General features: G+C 41.0%; 1 protein-coding gene across 1 annotated transcript in view; it reads right to left on the reverse strand.

The window, feature by feature from the left end:
• Nucleotides 1-23158, reverse strand: part of TNXB (tenascin XB) — a 184173-nt gene that overhangs the window by 37728 nt on the left and 123287 nt on the right. Inside the window, exons 12-18 of the mRNA XM_073598403.1 lie at nucleotides 15485-15757; nucleotides 12995-13297; nucleotides 11902-12198; nucleotides 9057-9179; nucleotides 8803-8940; nucleotides 8585-8704; nucleotides 6235-6378 (exon numbers count right to left, since the gene is read on the reverse strand). Coding sequence (XP_073454504.1) covers nucleotides 6235-6378; nucleotides 8585-8704; nucleotides 8803-8940; nucleotides 9057-9179; nucleotides 11902-12198; nucleotides 12995-13297; nucleotides 15485-15757 — 1398 coding nt within the window. The remainder of the gene's footprint in view (nucleotides 1-6234; nucleotides 6379-8584; nucleotides 8705-8802; nucleotides 8941-9056; nucleotides 9180-11901; nucleotides 12199-12994; nucleotides 13298-15484; nucleotides 15758-23158) is intronic.

Here is a 23158-nt window from a genome sequence, read left to right on the forward strand (position 1 = left end):
GTATAGTATCTGATCGGATCAATATCTGATCCGTTCAGATCTATACTAGCGTCCCCAGCAGTTTAGGGTTCCCAAAAACGCAGTGTTAGCGGGATCAGCCCAGATACCTGCTAGCACCAGCGTTTTGCCCCTCCGCCCGGCCCAGCCCAGCCCAGCCCACCCAAGTGCAGTATCGATCGGTCACTGTCACTTACAAAACACTAAACGCATAACTGCAGCGTTCGCAGAGTCAGGCCTGATTCCTGCGATCGCTAACAGTTTTTTTGGTAGCGTTTTGGTGAACTGGCAAGCACCAGCTCCAGGCAGCGTCAGGTTAGTGCCAGTAGCGCTAACACCCACGCACGCACCGTACACCTCCCTTAGTGGTATAGTATCTGAATTGATCAATATCTGATCTAATCCGATCAGATCTATACTGGCGTCCCCAGCAGTTTAGGGTTCCCAAAAATGCAGTGTTAGTGGGATCAGCCCAGATACCTGCTAGCACCTGCGTTTTGCCCCTCCGCCCGGCCCAGCCCAGCCCACCCAAGTGCAGTATCGATCGATCACTGTCACTTACAAAACACTAAACGCATAACTGCAGCGTTCGCAGAGTCAGGCCTGATCCCTGCGATCGTTAACAATTTTTTTGGTAGCGTTTTGGTGAACTGGCAAGCGCCAGCGGCCTAGTACACCCCGGTTGTAGTCAAACCAGCACTGCAGTAACACTTGGTGACGTGGCGAGTCCCATAAGTGCAGTTCAAGCTGGTGAGGTGGCAAGCACAAATAGTGTCCCGCTGCCACCAAAAAGACAAACACAAGCCCGTCATGCCCATAATGCCCTTCCTGCTGCATTCGCCAATCCTAATTGGGAACCCACCACTTCTGCAGCGCCCGTACTTCCCCCATTCACATCCCCAACCAAATGCAGTCGGCTGCATGAGAGGCATTTTTATGTCCTCCCGAGTACCCCTACCCAACGAACCCCCCAAAAAAGATGTTGTGTCTGCAGCAAGCGCGGATATAGGCGTGACACCCGCTATTATTGTCCCTCCTGTCAATCCTGGTCTTTGCATTGGTGAATGTTTTGAACGCTACCATTCACTAGTTGAGTATTAGCGTAAGGTACAGCATTGCACAGACTAGGCACACTTTCACAGGGTCTCCCAAGATGCCATCGCATTTTGAGAGACCCGAACCTGGAACCGGTTACAGTTATAAAAGTTACAGTTACAAAAAAAGTGTAAAAAAAAAAAAAAAAACACAAACAAAAATATAAAATAAAAAATAATAGTTGTCGTTTTATTGTTCTCTCTCTATTCTCTCTCTCTCTATTCTCTCTATTGTTCTGCTCTTTTTTACTGTATTCTATTCTGCAATGTTTTATTGTTATTATGTTTTATCATGTTTGCTTTTCAGGTATGCAATTTTTTATACTTTACTGTTTACTGTGCTTTATTGTTAACCATTTTTTTGTCTTCAGGTACACCATTCACGACTTTGAGTGGTTATACCAGAATGATGCTTGCAGGTTTAGGTATCATCTTGGTATCATTCTTTTCAGCCAGCGGTCGGCTTTCATGTAAAAGCAATCCTAGCGGCTAATTAGCCTCTAGACTGCTTTTACAAGCAGTGGGAGAGAATGCCCCCACCCCCCACCGTCTTCCGTGTTTTTCTCTGGCTCTCCCGTCTCAACAGGGAACCTGAGAATGCAGCCGGTGATTCAGCCAGCTGACCATAGAGCTGATCAGAGACCAGAGTGGCTCCAAACATCTCTATGGCCTAAGAAACCGGAAGCTACGAGCATTTTATGACTTAGATTTCGCCGGATGTAAACAGCGCCATTGGGAAATTGGGGAAGCATTTTATCACACCGATCTTGGTGTGGTCAGATGCTTTGAGGGCAGAGGAGAAATCTAGGGTCTAATAGACCCCAATTTTTTCAAAAAAGAGTACCTGTCACTACCTATTGCTATCATAGGGGATATTTACATTCCCTGAGATAACAATAAAAATGATTAAAAAAAAAAAAAAAAAATGAAAGGAACAGTTTTAAAATAAGATAAAAAAGCAAAAAAATAATAAAGAAAAAAAAAAAAAAAAAAAAGCACCCCTGTCCCCCCTGCTCTCGCGCTAAGGCGAACGCAAGCGTCGGTCTGGTGTCAAATGTAAACAGCAATTGCACCATGCATGTGAGGTATCACCGCGACGGTCAGATCGAGGGCAGTAATTATAGCAGTAGACCTCCTCTGTAAATCTAAAGTGGTAACCTGTAAAGGCTTTTAAAGGCTTTTAAAAATGTATTTATTTTGTTGCCACTGCACGTTTGTGCGCAATTGTAAAGCATGTCATGTTTGGTATCCATGTACTCGGCCTAAGATCATCTTTTTTATTTCATCAAACATTTGGGCAATATAGTGTGTTTTAGTGCATTAAAATGTAAAAAAGTGTGTTTTTTCCCCAAAAAATGCGTTTGAAAAATCGCTGCGCAAATACTGTGTGAAAAAAAAAAATGAAACACCCACCATTTTAATCTGTAGGGCATTTGCTTTAAAAAAATATATAATGTGTGGGGGATCAAAGTAATTTTCTTGCAAAAAAAAATAATTTTTTCATGTAATCAAAAAGTGTCAGAAAGGGCTTTGTCTTCAAGTGGTTAGAAGAGTGGGTGATGTGTGACATAAGCTTCTAAATGTTGTGCATAAAATGCCAGGACAGTTCAAACCCCCCCCAAATGACCCCATTTTGGAAAGTAGACACCCCAAGCTATTTGCTGAGAGGCATGTCGAGTCCATGGAATATTTTATATTGTGACACAAGTTGCGGGAAAGAGACAAATTTTTTTTTTTTTTGCACAAAGTTGTCACTAAATGATATATTGCTCAAACATGCCATGGGAATATGTGAAATTACACCCCAAAATACATTCTGTTGCTTCTCCTGAGTATGGGGATACCACATGTGTGAGACTTTTTGGGAGCCTAGCCGCGTATGGGACCCCGAAAACCAAGCACCGCCTTCAGGCTTTCTAAGGGCGTGAATTTTTGATTTCACTCTTCACTGCCTATCACAGTCTCGGAGGCCATGGAATGCCCAGGTGGCACAAACCCCCCCCCCCAAATGACCCCATTTTGGAAAGTAGACACCCAAAGCTATTTGCTGAGCGGTATAGTGAGTATTTTGCAGACCTCACTTTTTGTCACAAAGTTTTGAAAATTAAAAAAAGAAAAAAAAAATTTTTTTTTTGTCTTTCTTCATTTTCAAAAACAAATGAGAGCTGCAAAATACTCACCATGCCTCTCAGCAAATAGCTTGGGGTGTCTACTTTCCAAAATGGGGTCATTTGGGGGGGTTTGTGCCACCTGTGCATTCCATGACCTCCGAAACTGTGATAGGCAGTGAAGAGTGAAATCAAAAATGTACACCCTTAGAAATCCTGAAGGCGGTGCTTGGTTTTCGGGGTCCCGTACGCGGCTAGGCTCCCAAAAAGTCCCACACATGTGGTATCCCCATACTCAGGAGAAGCAGCTAAATGTATTTTGGGGTGCAATTCCACATATGCCAATGACCTGTGTGAGCAATATATCATTTAGTGACAACTTTGTGCAAAAAAATAAATAAATAAATTGTCACTTTCCCGCAACTTGTGTCAAAATATAAAATATTCCATGGACTCAACATGCCTCTCAGCAAATAGCTTGGGGTGTCTACTTTCCAAAATGGGGTCATTTGGGGGGGTTTGTGCCATCTGGGCATTTTATGGCCTTCAAAACTGTGATAGGTAGTGAGGAGTAAAATCAAAAATGTACGCCCTTAGAAATCCTGAAGGCAGTGATTGGTTTTCGGGGCCCCGTACGCGGCTAGGCTCCCAAAAAGTCCCACACATGTGGTATCCCCGTACTCAGGAGAAGCAGCTAAATGTATTTTGGGGTGCAATTCCACATATGCCCATGGCCTGTGTGAGCAATATATCATTTAGTGACAACTTTTTGTAATTTTTTTTTGTCATTATTCAATCACTTGGGACAAAAAAAATGAATATTCAATGGGCTCAACATGCCTCTCAGCAATTTCCTTGGGGTGTCTACTTTCCAAAATGGGGTCATTTGTGGGGGTTTTGTACTGCCCTGCCATTTTAGCACCTCAAGAAACGACATAGGCAGTCATAAATTAAAGGCTGTGTAAATTCCAGAAAATGTACCCTAGTTTGTAGACGCTATAACTTTTGCGCAAACCAATAAATATACACTTATTGACATTTTTTTTACCAAAGACATGTGGCCGAATACATTTTGGCCTAAATGTATGACTAAAATTGAGTTTATTGGATTTTTTTTAGAACAAAAAGTAGAAAATATCATTTTTTTTCAAAATTTTCGGTCTTTTTCCGTGTATAGCGCAAAAAATAAAAATGGCAGAGGTGATGAAATACCATCAAAAGAAAGCTCTATTTGTGGGAAGAAAAGGACGCAAATTTCGTTTGGGTACAGCATTGCATGACCGCGCAATTAAAGCGACACAGTGCCAAATTGGAAAAAGTGCTCTGGTCAGGAAGGGGATAAATCCTTCCGGGGCTGAAGTGGTTAAAGTGCATCTGTGCCCAAAATATAGACATTAAAGTATTGGCATATGCCTAACAGGCAGCAAATGAGCTTAAAAAAAAAAAGCCCTCATTAACCTCTCTAGCTGCCAGTACTTAAAAAAAAGCCAATCAGGGTGTGATGCATACAAATATATTGAAAATGAACATGCTGATAGGAGGAGACAGCAGAGTGAGCAAGGGAATGAGCTCATCAGTCTGCTGTCTCTGTTTTCTTTGCCAGTCAGCAGGTTGTGAGGTGGAGGGAGGACACCATGGATATTCTGAAAGTGTAAGTCAGGGATATGCAATTAGAGGACCTCCAGCTGTTGCAAAACTACAAGTCCCATCATGCCTCTGCCTCTGGGTCTCATGCTTGTGGCTGTCAGAGTCTTGCTATGCCTCATGGGACTTGTAGTTCTGCAACAGCTGGAGGTCCGCTAATTGCATATCCCTGCTGTAAGTGGTGTCATCCACCTGGCTGTGCTGTGTGATAGGGCAGTGTAAATCTCAAGGCAGGATAGACAAAAATACAAATCATTTCGCAAGTAAAACAACTTCCCCATAAATGTAATTAAATCTGTGGATTTGAATGCTTGCCTTGAATTTAGCTTTTAAAAAAATGATACAGTTTGTACTTGTACAAGTACACTGTACTTCTCTTCAAGAGCTTATAGTTTACTGCTAGACCTTATTGGGTAGGACTCCAAGGTCTGTCTGAGAATCACTTGTGTCTCTATCTATGTGACACGTACAGCTTACCCTGCTCAGGTTATAAGTTGCTTTTGTCACCTGCTAGTTTTGTTGCAGCACTTTGCATTTACCTTAAAGCTGAATGCCAATCGAGATTACGTTCATTTAAATATATTCCTCAATAGACACGAAGGATATAAATCCACTTCATACACACAAAATGCCTTTTAAAAATGCAGATATTTCCATGTTAAAGTTTATGTTACATCATCATCATTGTGCTGTACATAGTCTATGCAGAGAGCAGAGATGTGGGAGGGGCCCGGGAAGTGTTCCCACTACAGGCTGCCTGCAGAAAACTATAGGAGGGGGAGGAGACAAGACCAGTCACCCTACACAAGGAAAGAGAGCAGCAGTGATTGGTCTTTATTACAGGAAAATCCTGAAAAGAGAAGGAGTTGTTTTATTTTGGATTACTCCACAGATCTAGAAGAAATACAAAAGGAGACCAGGGTTCAAGTAAGAATACACATAGCTCTTGTATTTGGACTATACTTTCTCAGGCTGGAGTTCTGCTTTAACATATTGGATTGGATGGAAAAGTAATGCCATTGTTTCACACAGAACGCTTGCACACAATGCCTGGTTGTATAACAGCAACACATACACTGCAAGAGACCCGCCCCATACATAAGTGAATTGAAGAAAGTTGTTCCTTTAGATCAGTGGTCATCAACCCTGTCCTCAGGGCCCACTAACAGGCCAGGTTTGCAAGATAACTGAGTACATCACAGGTGATATCATTTGCTGCTCAGTGATTGCAGTATTCTAGTCTTCATCTCCCCAAGGTAATACATAAAACCTGGCCTGTTAGTGGGCCCAGAGGACAGGGTTGATGGCCACTGCTTTAGATTGTATGCAAAAATCACAAGAAACCAGGGAACACAAAATGTACTGTATGAAAACAGTGAATTCTGGCTTACTAGTGGTGAAGGAGGTGGATGATGGAGCGCTGGTTGTGGATCCATGTGTACTTTGCACGCTTACAAAGTACTCTGTACGGGGATGTAAGCCGGACAGAGGAAGCTCAGTTCTGTCCCCAGGAACCGGTACGGTGATCAGCGGAACTGCAAGAAAACAATGGACATCAGTATAAGGGGTAGGATGGATCTAAGACACATCATAGGAGGCTGGTTTTCTATTAGAAATGGCAAGGACAGTCAGGGAACATAATGTATATATCACAGAGGTGGAACTAATCTTAAATTTCCGTTTATTGCCTTTTTCAGGATTACTGTATCTTCAGGCTTAAAGCGAATGTAAACCCTCACATAAACCCAGTGAAGTGAACAGCCTTATGATACACAGAGATGAAACAAAATTCCCTACATAAGTTTTACATGTATATCTGCTGTCTTCAGCTTTATATATTCTTTAGAAAGTGCACATCCTGTTAGAGATCTTTTCTTTCTGTTCAGCACTGGGAGTGGATTACTGGCATACAGCCAAGAAAGCTGATTGCAGGAAAGGCACACACCCTCCACATAGGCAGAGACTTGCAGAGCTGTGCTGTGAGAAGACAAGCTTTCTGCTAATCCATTTATAGCAAGCTCCCACGACACAAATTTCAGGCTGGTTTTATCTTGGTTGACGGCTTCCTTACCATCACTCATGTTGCCCTTGACTTTTATTGTGATCACTTTATTTTAATGTATCGTTTTTTTTTAGCAATAAAAGATACCTTTTTTATCTGCACCATGGGGAAGCTTTATTTTTCTTTTCACATAACATCCGGAAAGAAGTGAAGGATCAACCTCCATTATATGCAGTACATCACAGCTGGCAGAATTCCATCTGTACCCACCGGGAGCACTCATCTGATGACCCTGTGAGTTCCTGTGAAGTCTTACCTGGGAGTTCTGACGGTCCGGATATCGTTCCACACGCCCTGGGTGGCACAATGTCTTCATGACTCCATGTCGCTGACAGGGGAGACCACTGGATCTGGTAAGAGTTTACACCTACCATTCTCTGATTTGATGTGGTTCTCATGTACCGATTAACCAAGTCTTCTGCCAACGTTTGGAATATTCTTCATTGCCAGTGACTTTTTCCATGTGCACACTCACCTTGAGATTTACTCTTCACATTTTTTGCCCTATGGCTGACTGACTTCTTATTAGTTGCATTCACTATATCCGGTCGTAAGACTTGCGGTGTTTGTGACCATATTTCATCCCCTTGTTTTGTTTTTCTATGCGCTACATTTGTCTTATTGATTTTTATATTGCTGTTTGTCACACTGTATGTAGGTGCTCCTTTCCACCAGTTAGCGCAGTGTTTTTTTATTACTTTCACATTGACGGAGAACTTGTCAGAAGTTATCAAACTGATAACAGAGCAACGAAACAGCAGAAACACATGGGACTTCGTGCTTTGGAGAGAGATAAGAAAACACTACAGATATATGTGCTTAGATCAAATTTCATGAATCAGGTTTACATCCACTTTGAGTCCAGGTTTTACCGACAACTCCTTTTAAGCTGCAAGGGCAGCCCAACGGAGTTGTACATATGCCACTTAAAAAAAACGATGCCCCCCGTTGTGTTCAGTGGACAGTTTGGCCATCAAAATCGAGCCATTCAAGTGGATAGGGCCACACCGTAACCACCCTGCAAACATGTACAATAAAAATGTACCTTTTGACTTGAATTTATGGTAAAAAAAAAAATAACAGTGTGCTTCCTGTACTTAGGCACACCTGCCCTATACCCTCATAGTTGTACATCTGCAGTATGAGATCCAGGGCACTGCTGCCTTTAAATGCTAGTCTGATATCAGATTTGGATTGAGATACGGTGATGTCATTACTGTGCTGCCCACTGTTCTCCTTGCGGGAGAGTAAGGTGTACATAAGGGACCTACAGGGCAAGGATCTCTCAGCTTTACCTTTATCCATTCTGTGGATATGCATTTCCTCCACCTCTCCTGCTGCTTCTTGAATTGTAACCCACCAGTTACCTGATTACCAGTCATTAATTGAACTGTTTTGACACAAGGAAGTAAAGCCCTGTGTCTACCAAGATGGCCAGCTCCACACAGAGACATAGTTCACAACCAGGCATGTTAAGTCAGTAATAGGGACAATATCATTTGCAGGAAAACCACAGGTGATACTGGTGACTAGTCCTTTAACCACTCTTTATTTGGAATTAAAGTGGTGTAGCAGTTATACTTTTGTCTTGACTTCTTGGTCCCCAGCAGCACATGCTAAACCTACACCCTAAACCGACAAACATATTTTGACAAAACTAAAACATTAATCTCTCTTACTGTTCTCTGCTCGATAGGTTACTAAATACTGATCCACAGGTCCTGTGGGTGCTTCCCAACGCAGAAGAGCTGACACTTCTGTCACGTCATGAGCACGCAAAGAGCGGGGGCCACCTCCAGCTATAAAACAAAACTCAAGATTAGAAAAATCTACCAGTAATTTGAAAATAAAATCTGATTAGTCTTTGCAGACCATGGCATAGCCATATGAGAAGCACCTGTGGTGAAGGAGCCTGTTAGCGGTGGACTTTCTTCAAAACCTCGAACTGAAACAACGGTAACCTCATACTGCGTTCCTGGAGTCAGTCTTTTCAGTGTTGTGCTGCCTCCACCCACACTGACACTTTCTGGTTCTCCTGCAGCAGAATAAAGTTATAAAACAAGAAGCTCAAAGTAAATCTACAAAACCCAGAGATGGTTGCAGATTAGTGGGGTGAGGACTATTTAACGAGAAAGAAAGAGATATTATTACCTCCATCAGTTGGCTCATAAGACACTTTAAAGGTGGTTGTGTCAGGATTTGGTGGATCCCAAGTGACGATGGCTGATTTCTCCTGCACATTGCTGAATTTAAGGTTTTTTGGGGGTTCCAGATCTGCAATGGGAAAAATATGTTATAACAAATGTGTATCTAAAGCCAGTTAAACCCCCTATCGGCTTTTTTGACATCTACTGTGTCTGAGTAGACACAACAGGAAGTGCAGGGAAATCTCTTCAAAATAACATAACTCTCCTCTTAGAGAGTCAATACTGTTACAGTAATAAGATTGGGGCATTCCCCAAAAATGAATAAGAAAACACAGTGGCGCTATTAGTTTGTTTAAATTTGCTATTTTGGGACAGATTAGAACAAATTAGATTCAAATTTTTCTCTGGTAGGGTCAGCAAAGAATTGGCATATTCCATATACCCATGGCCTACAGACATCTTGATTCCATTACAACAGACCATTTTAAATTAAGTAAACATTTTACTTGAAAAAAAAGCTCTATTTAGCCTCAAGATGCTGCAACAACATTAATTAGCAGAACATTGATAACCTGATAATCTGCTAATGAGGCCTATTTTTATGTTTATCCAGGCCTGGGTTATACAAACTATTAAAGCCATCAAAATACTATTATGAAAAACCTGGAGGAACAGATCTTCTTATAATAGCCATTGTAAAACATTCCAGTTCCCAGGCTTAAGTAATTACATCCATTAAACCAACATTGCTCTAAGCCAACAGCTCATTAGCAGGTTTACAACATATCGTAAATGTTTTAGCAAGCAGTGGATTGAAGATTCAACATTTCCTGGCTAAATACCTCTGATTTCCGATGTAAAATCTATATATAATTCATAACCTTTGATGTGATTAAATTAGGTTAATAACAATTATTCCATACATATCATTCACTATCATCTTAAGACTAAACACCCCAATTTTATAAAGTGCAGCACATTTAGAAAACTGTATCTGAGGGAATCGCAACTGCACAATTATACATTTTTGGACATCCCCTCAGTCACTCCTCGGGCGTCTTGATTGGTCATTGCTACCAACACCTTTCTATGGGACCAGAAAAAAGAAGTTGTATCAGAAGTCTAGAGCTCTCCTTTTTTATAAAAATGAAAAATGGCACCCCAAATGCATTTCACAAACAAAAACACGTTTGCAGTCACCAAACCGGCCACAGTACTATGCAGTTTGGTGCGATGCGATCTATACTTGTACTACTTCTTCCGTGTTCAGGTACATTTGGCAGCCCAAAACCAGAACATGAAGGACTGCATGGAAACGTGCGTTTGAACACGTGTGTTCCAGTGTTAACTGAGCATAAAAAGTATTTAATTTCAGTAAACAGTAAGATGTTTATTTTCATTTCAAAGTTGCTTTGGAGAAACAAAAAGACAAGAATCTGATTGGCTGGTAGGAGGAACACTATCCTCCGCAAAACATTACAAACCAATCAATTATCATCAATTTACCTATGATTCAAATTAATCTCTTGCCTCAACTACAGCAACTCCCTCCTCATTGGATTTCCTCTACATAGTTTATCCCCCTTTCAGTCCATTATGAATGCTGCTACCAGACTCGTCCACCCTACCAACCGTTCAGTGTCTGCTACCCCTCTCTGCCAATCCCTCCATTGGCTGCCCCTCACCCAACAAATTCAATTTAAAATACTGACAACAACTTACAAAGCCATCCACAACTTGGCCCCCAGTAGACTTGTGCACAATGGGAAATTTTGTTTAGTTTCAGTTCATTGTCATTCGTAAAATACATAAGTTCGTTCTGTTAAATTCATTATGTTACGTTAATTCGTTTTCGGATAATTCGTTATTATTCGTAGAGTGTCGATATTCGTTATGCTGAATCTCAAATCATGTCGAATTCATTTATTATATTCGCTATAATTTCTTTAGTATTAGTTGAAATTCGATATTTATGTATGTATATATATTCGTGATAATGATTCGTAGTTTGGAAAGTCGTTTGTTTTTTGAATCTATTAACACACACAATGACAATATCTCTTCTCCTCTGCTCAAATACAATACAATACCCTTCTCACTCAGTTCTCAGGAATGTACTTTGCCAGTAATCCAACCTCCAGCACAAAATTAATCAGTTGATTGGACTGTAAGATTTACTTTGAGTTGACCTTTTGTTTCATTAGATCTTTAACGAATTACCGAATCATGTTGAATTCATTAGTTATAATTTCTTTCGTATTAGTTGAAATTCGTTATTATTTTATTCGGACATTCGGATGCATCTGAATGTCCGAAAGATGCAAAATTCGGCCGAATTTCGATTCGTTACGACACGTATTGCACATGTCTAGCTCCCAGCTACATCACTAACCAACCAAATCGTTCTCTTAATTCCTCCCAAGACCTCCTGGTCTCTGGCTCCCACGTTGCCTCCTCCCATGCTCGCATGCAGTACTTCTCTCAAGCCCCTCCCAACCTATGGAACTCCCTACCCCAATCTGTCTGGCTATCTCCTCTGTCCACTTTTAGGCGATCCCTGAAAACCCATCTTTTCAGAAAAGCCTATCCCACCTCCACCTAACAACAGCATTTCCACTTTCTCCATCAGCTCATCCCCCACAGTTATTACTTTTGTATCCCTCCCTTTTAGATTGTAAGCTTTAATGAGCAGGGCCCTCTGATTCCTCCTGTATTGAATTGTATTGTAACTGCACTGTCTGCCCTCGTGTTTCAAAGCGCTGCACAAACTGTTGGTGCTATATAAATCCTGTATAATATAACAAAATGATATTCGTAAAAGAAGTAAGTTGGGGACTGTTTATCCATACCTAGAGGTGCTGTCCTTCCTGTATTTTGCATACTGCTTTGCTCATTCCCATCTCGGATACCATGTAATGTGACTGTGTAGAGAGTGTCAGGTTGTAGACCAGACAGAAGAAGGTTCCTATCCATGCCATCAGCTGTCACAGTGCTCAGTGGCCCATCCTGACCTTGGACTTTGTATCGAATAATGAAGGACTCGAAGGAGCTCTCTAGAGCCTCCCAGGAGAGATGGATGGCATGTGGACCATGAGGAGAGATATAGAGGTCAGTGACAACAGGAGGACCAACAGTTTCAGGATAACCTAAAAGAAATAAAGTAGAAGACAGATTTAAAACCCATATAAATAAGAAATAGGGGCTTATTATAAACACAACATGTTATATCTTGGCTGTACCTTATCTGGAAATAATTTAAAGCTAACCTTTGGGAAGAGAAACTTTCACTCAAATATGTTCCTCAGTTATCACAATAGATATACTGTAACTCCACTTTGTGTGTACCAATTTCCTTGAGAAACCCGGATATTACATTGTAAAAGTAGCTGTGATATCATCACTATACTGTACATAGCATGTGCAGAGAGCAGAGCTATGAGAGGGACCCAACAGCTCTAACCACTAGGCTGCCTGCAATGGGGAGAGGAAAACTCTACAAAGAGAGGGTTTTTTTTCCACTCTTAGGCAGTTGTCATCTGATCAAGTGTCCCTTTTGTAAGATTGTCCCTCACCTGCTGTTCCCTTGACAGTTCTAAAATTTTGGAATTTCCATCATTTTCTGTTTTGGTGACAGTGGTAAGTAGAACAAATAAAGAGGGTGAATCTCATTAGTGGAGACCTAGATAGCTATAAAAACTTCACAGGAGTTCTAAAGCTTTCTTACTTCTTTCAAAACTTAAAACAGTAATGACTGGCCATATAGAAAATGTGGTGAAAAATTTGTTTTCTTTAAGGGCACCACAAAGGAGGTTGAGTTCCCAGTTCTTATTCCAAATGAAGGTTGGAAAGTTAAAACCTGTCTGGTTGCTATGGGCCCCAACATGATATTTCCCTTTGCATTAGTCATAATAAATGAATTCGGTGGTCTCCTATTTGAAGTACCTGTCTGGACCTCTGTGGACAGTGACTCGCTCCTCTTGTTTCCCTTTATTCCGTACACAGTGAATTCATACTTCTGAGATGGTAGCAGTCCCTGAACGATGATGAAGGTGTCTTGTCCTGGAATTAGAAGCTCCCGAATACCTCCCTCGGGCTCTCTATACTGCAGTACAATCCATTCAAAGGGCACATTTCCTTCCACCAGCCAAGTCAATGTTACAGAGTCCTTTGTCACTTCTGAAGGCTTAAAATTCACCAGACGAGTGACAAGAGTACTAGCTGCAGTTGGGACAACTTTTCTTGGGACTGCAATAAGGTAGAACATATGAATTACTTCAACCTTAATTTTATACTTAGGTTGGAATGTAAATTGCATCTCTGGTGTCACATACATCATATGAAATATAACAACCTCTGCATCACATAACATGTTAGAAAAGGTCAATAATCAGTATATCCTTCTAATGGGCCATACCTCTGTAAGATTAAGTTAACTATGTCCACTCTATAAGGCTAAAAATCTTTGCAAAAATTAACTGTAAGCTCAACCTTAGAAGAGATACTTGCAGAGTGCCAAGAAAGTGCAAGGGGATGCTGAAGATTAAGCATGCACTTCATGAAAATGCTAAACCAATCCTTTGGCAATCCCTTTGAAAAAAGGCAATTGCAAACATGTAAGGCAGGGATATGCAGGGATATGCAATTAGCGGACCTCCAGCTGTTACAAGTCCCATGAGGCATAGCAAGACTCTGACAGCCACAAGCAAGACACCCAGAGGCAGAGGCATGATGGGACTTGTAGTTTTGCAACAGCTGGAGGTCCGCTAATTGCATATCCCTGATGTAAGGGAACCACTTTCCCTAATATCTTTGAAAATAATTTCACACAGATTCCTAAGAAAAAACATATTACCCTTTTGAAAACTTTAAAAGGCTGGTACACGTATTATCTTCAGAATGGATTTAATGGAATGAGCATGTCTTTATATTAAAATCAGTACTTCCCACTTGGCCTTCATTTTAAAACATTTCAACAGTAGCAGGGGAAATCTGACACATCAGATATTTTCAAAAAAACTAGGCAAGAAACTGTAAGAAAGTTGAATAAATGTCTGCAATAGGGTTTATTTAGGTTTTGTTTTTATGTGTGTATTTGTGATTTCTTTTTTTAACAAAGATCAAGTTTCATTTTTAATTATCTCCATTGTCAAGTGTTTTCCTGTGCAAATGGTAGTCCTCTTTTGGGACATGTAAGCAAAGTCAAGATTGCCAAAGATGTCTTGGAAGTAGAATTATAAATATAGTCACTCTAAATTAAAAAAATAAAGAAAAAAAAATAAAGAAACACTGTTGCCAGACCATTCATCTAAAAACAAATTTCAATTATTTCCCTTGTCTTTTCTCAGTTTTTTCTGTTTTAATTGTAGCCCTCTTTTGGGACCTATATGAGAAGCCAAAGATGTCTTGGAAGGAAAAATAAAAATAATATCATTTTTGATGAGGGAATTAGAGAGAGACCCTGTCGTCAGATCATTAATTTCAAAAGAAATCCTCCCATAAGGATATACTGTATATGCATTTAACACATTGTATGCATGTTATTTACATGGAAAAACCTCTCTTGTGTAGACATCCAAGAGGCCTGAGACTGCTGATGGGTGTCATCATCTTGGATGTGATGTCAGCAGTCCCAGTAGGCTTAGAGCTGTCAGTCAAGTGATAGATAGATAGATAGATAGATAGATAGATAGATAGATAGTAATGGTAGTAGAAAATATAGTAGGTAGTAGTAGTAGGGGATTTGAGCTGAATTAAAATTGTTTTGTTTAATTTGCACAGGATGATTGCATATCATTTTGGTAATGAGTGGCCACTACTTTTTGCATGAAAAGGAGTGAGTTTTTGTTAAGTTTGTTTACTTTATTCAAACTTTGTGTACGTCATATATTTATGAGGCAATCAAATTTCAGTAAAATAAAGTACATATATATTTATTACATGCAAAGTTGTGTTTATGTGAATATTTCTTGAAGGGGGGGGCATAGCTTTCATCAGATTATTAAAGGGGTCCATGACTCCACTGTCAGCTACATAAAAGGTTATGTAAGGAGGTGAGGGGAGGAGGAGCGGAGCAAGGACAATTGGAGACTCCTAGAAGCAGAGAGGGCTATGGCATGCAAGGAGGGAGTGGGCTGTTCTAAGGAGTCAGCTCTTCTTGGGTGGCCAATTTCCCTACCAAGTTCAATGGCACGTTGTAAGTAAAAAAAAGAAAAAAAACTATGGAAAGGGAAAACACTGGATGTAAACACTTAAAGTACTCCATTTTGCTGTGCTTTTACCTGATAGCTTTTACCTATATTTTAAAATTGGTGACAGGGTCTATTAAAATTAACTGATCTACATAGAAGGCAAAAAGAATAAGGAAAAACTTAGAGGGTACACCTCAAAATGAGCAACTTATTGGGTGATAGCAGTTGTTGGTGGTTTCCTCACCTGTGGTGGTCTCCAATGTAACCGCTTTGCTTTTCTTTCCTCCTGTAATACCATACAGAATAAATTTATACTTCTTCCCCGGTTTCAGATCTTCGATGGTGATTTTACGCTGCTCCCCATCCAATGTGTCTTCCTTGGGTTTGCCCTCAGCATCGCGGTACAGAAGGAGAAATGAGTCAAATTCCCCTCCACTCACTTCCCAGGAGAGACGGAGGGAGTCACTGAGGATGTCAGACACAGAAAGTGACTCCAGACGTGGAGGAATAGATTTCTCTGTAGAAGGGAAAGCGTAAGATTACCAGTAGAATTAAAATTTCATAATTTACTAGATGATTACTGCGTATAAGATGTATTGAAATTATTAAAGCGGTAGTAAACTGCTGTTTTTTTCTCCTGCAAGGCAATGCCATAATGTGCTAGTATGCATCGCATTAACATTATGTTAAACTTAACGTAGAATGAAGTCCTCCAGAGGCGTGCTGTCACTGCTGAAAGCACTACCATCTTTACCCGGGCTTCTTCCGGGTTTGCGGACTCCGGGTGTGTGAGAGCCATTTACGGCACAGGATTCTGAAGGAACAGCCGTTCCTTCAGAGCGCATGCGCCGGTGATGTCACTGGCTGCCTCAAAAGTAAATATCTTCTAAACGGTGCACATTTAGGAGATATTTACGGTACCTATAGGTAAGCCTTATTATAGGGTTACCTACTGTATATGTAAAAGTCATGTGTGGGAGTTTACTCCCACTTTAGGAAAAGGATACTCAAAAATGTCTGCTTCTTTTTCAAACCTTATATCTGGTGGATCTAGGTGCAAAAAAAATACTTAATGACCCTTGCGGGTCTGCTATGTATTTTGGGGGACCTTTGGGATCTGTGTGCCAGTTTTTCTTTTAAAAACAGAAGCCAAGAGGGAAATGTAATTTGCATCAATTTAAAACACTTTTTCCTTTGTAGATGTCATTGCTTTTTCATAAATCCAAGAATTCAAAAAATAAATAAAAATTTGCATTTGTACATGTTGTGTGGTTGACACACACTTTAAAGTGGTTGTACGGGGGGTGGTCTTTAGGGACACTTTGCAATTCATTTAATACAAAAATTTTTGCTGTACTGAAAAATGCAGCAAAAACAGCATGACAACACACATGGGGGAGATTTACTAAAACTGGTGCACACAGAATCTGGTGCAGCTTTTAACTTCAGCTTGTTCAATTAAGCTTTGACAATAAGACCCCTTTCACACTGATGTGGTTTTCAGGCGTTTTAGCGCTAGAAATAGCCTCTAAATAGCGCCTGAAAATTGCCTCCCATTCACTTCAGTGTGTCTTTTCACACTGGGGCGGTGCGCTTGTGGGACGTTAGGAAAAGTCCTGCAAGCAGCATCTTTGGCGCGGTTTGGGAGCGTTGTATACAGCACTTCCAAAACGCCCTGCCCATCAAAATGAATTTGCGCTTCGGAAGTGCCGCAACACGGGCGTTTTTTACCCCCTTCTTTGGTGTTAAAAGCACCCCACTAGCAACCGAAAAGCACCGCTTAAGCATGGCCGCGGCCCCAGTGTGAAAGGGGTCTAAAGCCTAGAAGTTGATTGGTTACTATGCACAGTTGCACCAGATTCCAGTTTTGTAAATCTTCCCCATGGTGTCAATAAGTTCGGCTTTAAAACCCAAAAAGTTAAAATTGCCATTGATTTCAATGTTTACCATTGAGATCAATGGCACAATCATTGGTCCCTCTGCTCATGCCAGGGTGCTGGGTTTAATCCTACAGCCCCCACATCCAATCACTGGCTAAATCGTGCTGTCTTAAGGTCCGCAACATATCCAGAATTAGCCCCTTCTTGACTAACGACACCACAAAACAGCTTATCCATTCCTTGGTTATTTCCTGCCTTGACTACTGCAGCTCCCACCTCACTGGCCTAGCTTTACACAGGATATCCACCCTTCAGCCTATTATTAATGCTTCTGCTAGACTAATACACCTTACTAACCGATCTGTGACTGCTGCTCCTCTCTGCCAATCCCTTTACTGGCTTCCACTACCCCACCGTAAAAAATTCAAAATACTAACCACAACGTACAAGGCTGTCCACAACATTGCCACCAGGTACTTCACCAACCTCATCTGCAGATATTTTCCAAATCGTCCTCACCACTCCTCCCAAGAGAAGGGAAGGGACGTCTACGCGACACCAGGGCAGGGGGTCATTTGGGTCTGGGGGCAGGTTTCACAAACCTAGGGTTATTTCTGTCTGTTTTTAATTTCTGCCTGTGACCCCTCTGGGACATTTCCCATTTACTTCATGTCCTTGTGACACCCTACATGAAACTGAGGCATGGTTGATGTGGAAAGTACAGACAGCAATATTAACACCATCAGATGTTCTAAGCTTTCATTACCCCACTAAGAATATGTTTTTGGTTTTGTCCAAGTCATCGTTGGAAAAAGTTTTCATTACTTATTGTACTAACAAAAAGTGAGGGATAATATCTTTAAGATGCACATAAACAGAAAAAAAAACAGACAGAGACTCTAACTTTCTTTACTCTTTTCAAAAACTAAATAAAATTTTTCAGATGGAGCTGGGTTTTTATTTTAGCAGCAATGTTCATGTAAGTATGGAGGAGAAGAGATATGACCCCTCATTCAGACGCACCCAGTCTTCAACCGCAGCCCAGCCTTTGATCACAAAGGACAGATTACATGTTTACATTTAAAGGGGTTTCAAGGTAGACAGTCTTATTAGAGGACCAAATAAGATACATTCTACTTTTCAGGAATGATTCCCGAGATGACAATAAACTCCAGATTAGAAACATGTTTTAGGAAGAAATTTGGCTCCAAGTTTAAGAATGAAAAAAAAGCTGAGTTTTACTGCCTGTCCCATGAATGATGGCAGAGCCAAAGCTCTCATCAGAGGAATCTGTTTCCTATAATAACAAGATCTTCAAATTAATTCAGACACAGAGGGGAGGAGACTGACACTGAATCAGTCATACTGAGTTCTATACAAGTCTTCCAGGGTCAATAACTTTAAAGTGTAAATTTCACTTTATATCATAAGGAGGACAAGGTCAGCTGGTAATGGCAATGCTAAGCCATGCACAAGACAGGGATACCCAGCAACAGCACAAGCAGGTTTGTCTGGGACTTATATTCAGCAAACAGTTTTAGTTCAGCTGGGGCTTTGTACAGCAAATCCATGACATAAAGCAAACATAACATCTGCTTGTTTGAGCAACTAATGCTGGCCTTACACTTCTAGAATTTTAGTTTGGACAAGAAAGTAAAAAAATTGCTCATCTGACTATTCAATGGTGCCTTCATAGACTCAACTAATTGTACCAAGACAATGTCTGGATTTTCATAGAACAAACTGTCTACTTGAAGGGTGGGCCAAGCCTAGGCGAGAATTGTGGAAGTGAGAGCAGATACCTGTTAGAAACAGGTACCTGCTCCCAGAAAAAATTAAAACCCACCAATATTGTTACAGTAGGGGAGAGGAGGAGGAGGAGGATGAGTAGAGGTTTCACCTTTAAAGTGGAGTTTCACCCACTTTTACAACTCTTCAGCATCCCTCACTAAACTGTGCACTGTAAACGAATTGGATATTTTTTTATTTTTTTTCTCAGCACCTACTGTATATCTGCTGTATTCATTTTTCACTTCCTCCTCCCTGGCCGTGGCTCATCGCATCATTTCCTGTTTGCAATGCCTTCTGGGAAGGGGCGGCAACTTCCTCTGACACTGCCGTTGCTATGGATACCTGACCTGAAACCTATTACACTGCTTGTGCTGCACTGAGCATGTGCGAGATCTGCAAGGATGAGATCCAGGAAGAAATACAGTCTGGCTTCAGATGCCCACACTTAAGATGGCCATGGCCTGCTGTAAGTTTATAAAATAACAAACTACTGCTATAAAATAACAAAACAGACCTTAGTTTACAGACTAACTTTACTAGAATACATTAAGCTTGTGTATTATAGGGGTGTTTTTATTTAAAAAGTATAATTTCGGCCGGAACACCACTTTAAGTGACGTTCTGCTTTAACTAAACTCAAGTCAGTTCATGATAGGATGCCCCACCTATTGGGTTACCCAAAACAAACAGGCAACACAGTTACCTTTTTAGTGTTCTGTTAGAAGTGAACCTTTTCACCCAGCAGCAGAAAGAACACTGAGCATCACTCAGCTCACAAATATAAGGGTCTATGCACAGCTGAGAGTAATAATGAGGTCCAGCTACCGGGTAAGATGTGGACCTAGGAATGGAAGCTTATTCCCACCTAAAGTCCTACAAAGTCTTTGCGCTCCGGGACCCAGAACAATGAGGTCTGGCTACCAGGTAGAATATAGAACTAGGATTTAAGGCTTATTCCACCCAAAGTTTTATAAAGCCTCCAGGATCCACACAGAATTTAATAAGATTCTGAGAAAACAAAGGTTTTTTTTTCCATAGCAGTCATAATCCCTGGAGCCCTTGATCATGTCTGGTGGAAAACGTAGGTGACATGTATACACCATCCACAATCCTGCTCACAATATACAGATATATGTGGCTTTTGTGTCAAGAAACAATTTTCCCATTTCAGAGAAAATGCTCAGCAGGGGATAATGTATAAAAAGCGACAGGCTGGACACTAGGCAGTGTCTAGGCAAATGAACAGTACATTTTTTCCCATAAGTACGTGTAGTTTTTCTGAACCATGTATTTATTTAATGCTCAATCAAATGCTTTATAACAGTTTTCACCATGAAAATCGGGTGCAAATATTGTGTGCGTGTTATACGCCAATACTTAAATTTTAGCTGCCTTGTAGGGGACAAGGGGGGGGGGGGGCGGGACGAGCACCATCAGATTATATACAGTGAGAATCTCCTGTTCACTTTGCGGCCTCTGTAATGGGAAGTCCCCTCTCCTGGGCCGCCATTGGACCACTGTTCTGTCTATCATAGGAGATTCTCACTGTATGTAATCTGTCGGCGCTCCATCCCCCCCCCCCCCCCCCCTAGGCTGCAGATGGGCATCGATCAGGCTGCACTGATGGAAATGGGGAGGCTGCTGCATTGATGGCAATGGTGAGGCTGCATTGATGGCACTTGTGAGGCGGCAGATGGGCACTGATCAGGCTGCATTGATGGGCAATGGTGAGGCTGCAGATGTGCACTGCCCCCTATTTTGCTTCAAGGTTCCTTATTTAAAAATTAAGGTTTTTTTCCCTGAAACTTCCCTCTTAAAATTAATGTGCGTGTTATACGCCTGTGCGTGTTATATGCCGATAAATACGGTATTTAACAAAATTGCGTCGTTTTCTGAAAACCCATTCATTTTCTGTTTTTTTTACCTCTGTCAGTTTCATAGATGACCTTTGTTTTTACCTGTGTGTAGCGCTAGTCCCATAGGAGCCGCAGGAATATTGTCCAGGTCTTCCCCACAGACTTTTGCCCTCCAGCCAGGCACACAACAGGCTCATTCAAATTTATTCATTTAGGGAATATTTTCACGTGTAGCATTTACTGTATGTTTCACTGTTTTGGATATTCTTTAACATATATTAAACAGGTAGCTTCAGTTTGATTGTAACCTATTCTTTAACAGCGCAGCACCATCCATTTTATTTATTTTATATGTGCGGGTGTGGACTGACCCTTTTTCCGTGCTTGCAGCAGTTAAACTATCATTTTTCATAGTAGCGCAGGAATATATATATAATTTATTTAAATCAAGAGTTGTTTTCTGCGGTCTGTAAAGCGTATATCTTCCTGCTCTTTCCTTTCTACATTGCAGTAACCAAAACAACGAGCTATAGAGCTTAAAACTGAAAAGAAAACTCCACTTTTGTTAAAGAAATTGATATATTCCATATGATCGCCACACAAGTCATTTTGCATTCAATATTCTTAAAAATGGCCTTTTTATTTCAATCTGCAGCCAGTTATGATTTTCTAATATTACTAAAATATTCCACCACGGCAACTAAAAGCTTTTTGTTTAGTACACATCCAGAAATCGAATTTCCTGCTAACAGGTTTGGCTTACTGCTTTTCCCGGAAATCTTTACAGGTCTCAAAGTCTAATTGCAGACATCCCCTGCTTCAGGAGTTTTATTTAAAAAGCTGTTTGCTGCAGTATCATGGCACTCAGGTAATGTACCATGTGTATGTGAACCACTCTGCAGGTGCGTTATACTCCTTAGGGCTCATTCACACAGACATATGTGTATTTTTTGTATTGAGTGCAGGTACTTACTAGCAGAGCTAGCAGAAGATCCTGCATGAAATAAGTACAGAGCAGTACTCTTCTAGTGACTTTATGCTTATATGCTTATAAATGTTTACATGTGTGTACAGGTGTAAAATTTGCAGGTATGCACTGCCTCGGGTGCAGCAGTGTCCTACTTTTGTACACTGCTAAACTTGACACACATTTTTGTTTGTAGACACAGCTGTGTGTATGTCCCCATTGATTGCATTAGTGCTGCATTTCGATGCAAAAAAAACGATATGCTGTATGCATCTAAACTTGGCATTTTAGACGCCCCAGTGAATAAGCGCTAAAAGATGCAAGTGATACCGCACGTTAACATGCGTGCAGTGGTGCATCTCAACCCAGCTGAGTAGTGTGAATTCTGATTTAGGGCTTGTTTACACTTGTTTCAAAATGTGGCATTGGACACACTTTTTTAAAGCGCTCTGAATGCCAATCAAATTCCCTTGTCAGTAAATCAAATGGTGACCTTACAGTCCTGTTCACACGTTGCGTTTGCTTTGCTTCAAAAAGTATACCCCATGCCGCTTTCTTGGTGCTTCAAAACATCTCCAAAGCCTCCTAGAATTATGATACTGCTCACTTACACCACCTGAAGCTTTTAACCACTTGCCTACTGGGCACTTATACTCCCTTCCTGCCCAGCCAATTTTCAGCTTTCAGCGATGTCGCACTTTGAATGAAAATTGCATGTTCATGCAACACTGTACCCAAACGAAATTGTTATAATTTTTTCACACAAATAGGGCTTTCTTTTGGTGTTAGTTAATTACTACTGGGTTTTTTATTTTTTGCTAAAGAAACAAAAATAAATCGAAAATATAAAAAAAAAAAAAAAAAAATCGTAGTTTGTTATAAAACTTTGCAAACAGGTCATTTTTCTTCTTCACTGATGTGCGCTAATGAAGTTGCACTGATGGATACTGAGACGGCACTGGTGGGCACTGATGAGGCGGTACTTGTGGGCACTGATGAGGAGGCACTGATGAGGCTGCACTCATGGGCACTGATAGGCAGCACTGACAGGTGACACTGATGGTGATGCACTGATTGGCAGCACTGATGGACTCTGATAGGTGGCACTGGTGGCCAGTGATTGGCAGCACTGATAGGTGACACTGATGGGCACTGGTAGGCAGCACTGACAGGTGACACTGATTGTGAGGCACTGATTAGCAGCACTGATGGACACTGATAGGTGGCATTGGTGGGCACTGATAGGCATTGATTAGCTGCACTGGAGAGCACCGAGGAAGGGACCGATATCCCTGTAACATAAGCCATTTACTGTCTTTCTGCTTCTCTCCTCACGCTGATGGTGAGGAGAAAAAAAGCAGATAACCAGCTTGCTTACTTCCGTAATCAGCTATCATTGGCTGGCAGCTGATCATGTGGCAAAG

The sequence above is a fragment of the Aquarana catesbeiana genome, linkage group LG09, assembly GCF_042186555.1.
Source record: "Aquarana catesbeiana isolate 2022-GZ linkage group LG09, ASM4218655v1, whole genome shotgun sequence".
NCBI classification, from domain to species: Eukaryota; Metazoa; Chordata; class Amphibia; order Anura; family Ranidae; genus Aquarana; species Aquarana catesbeiana.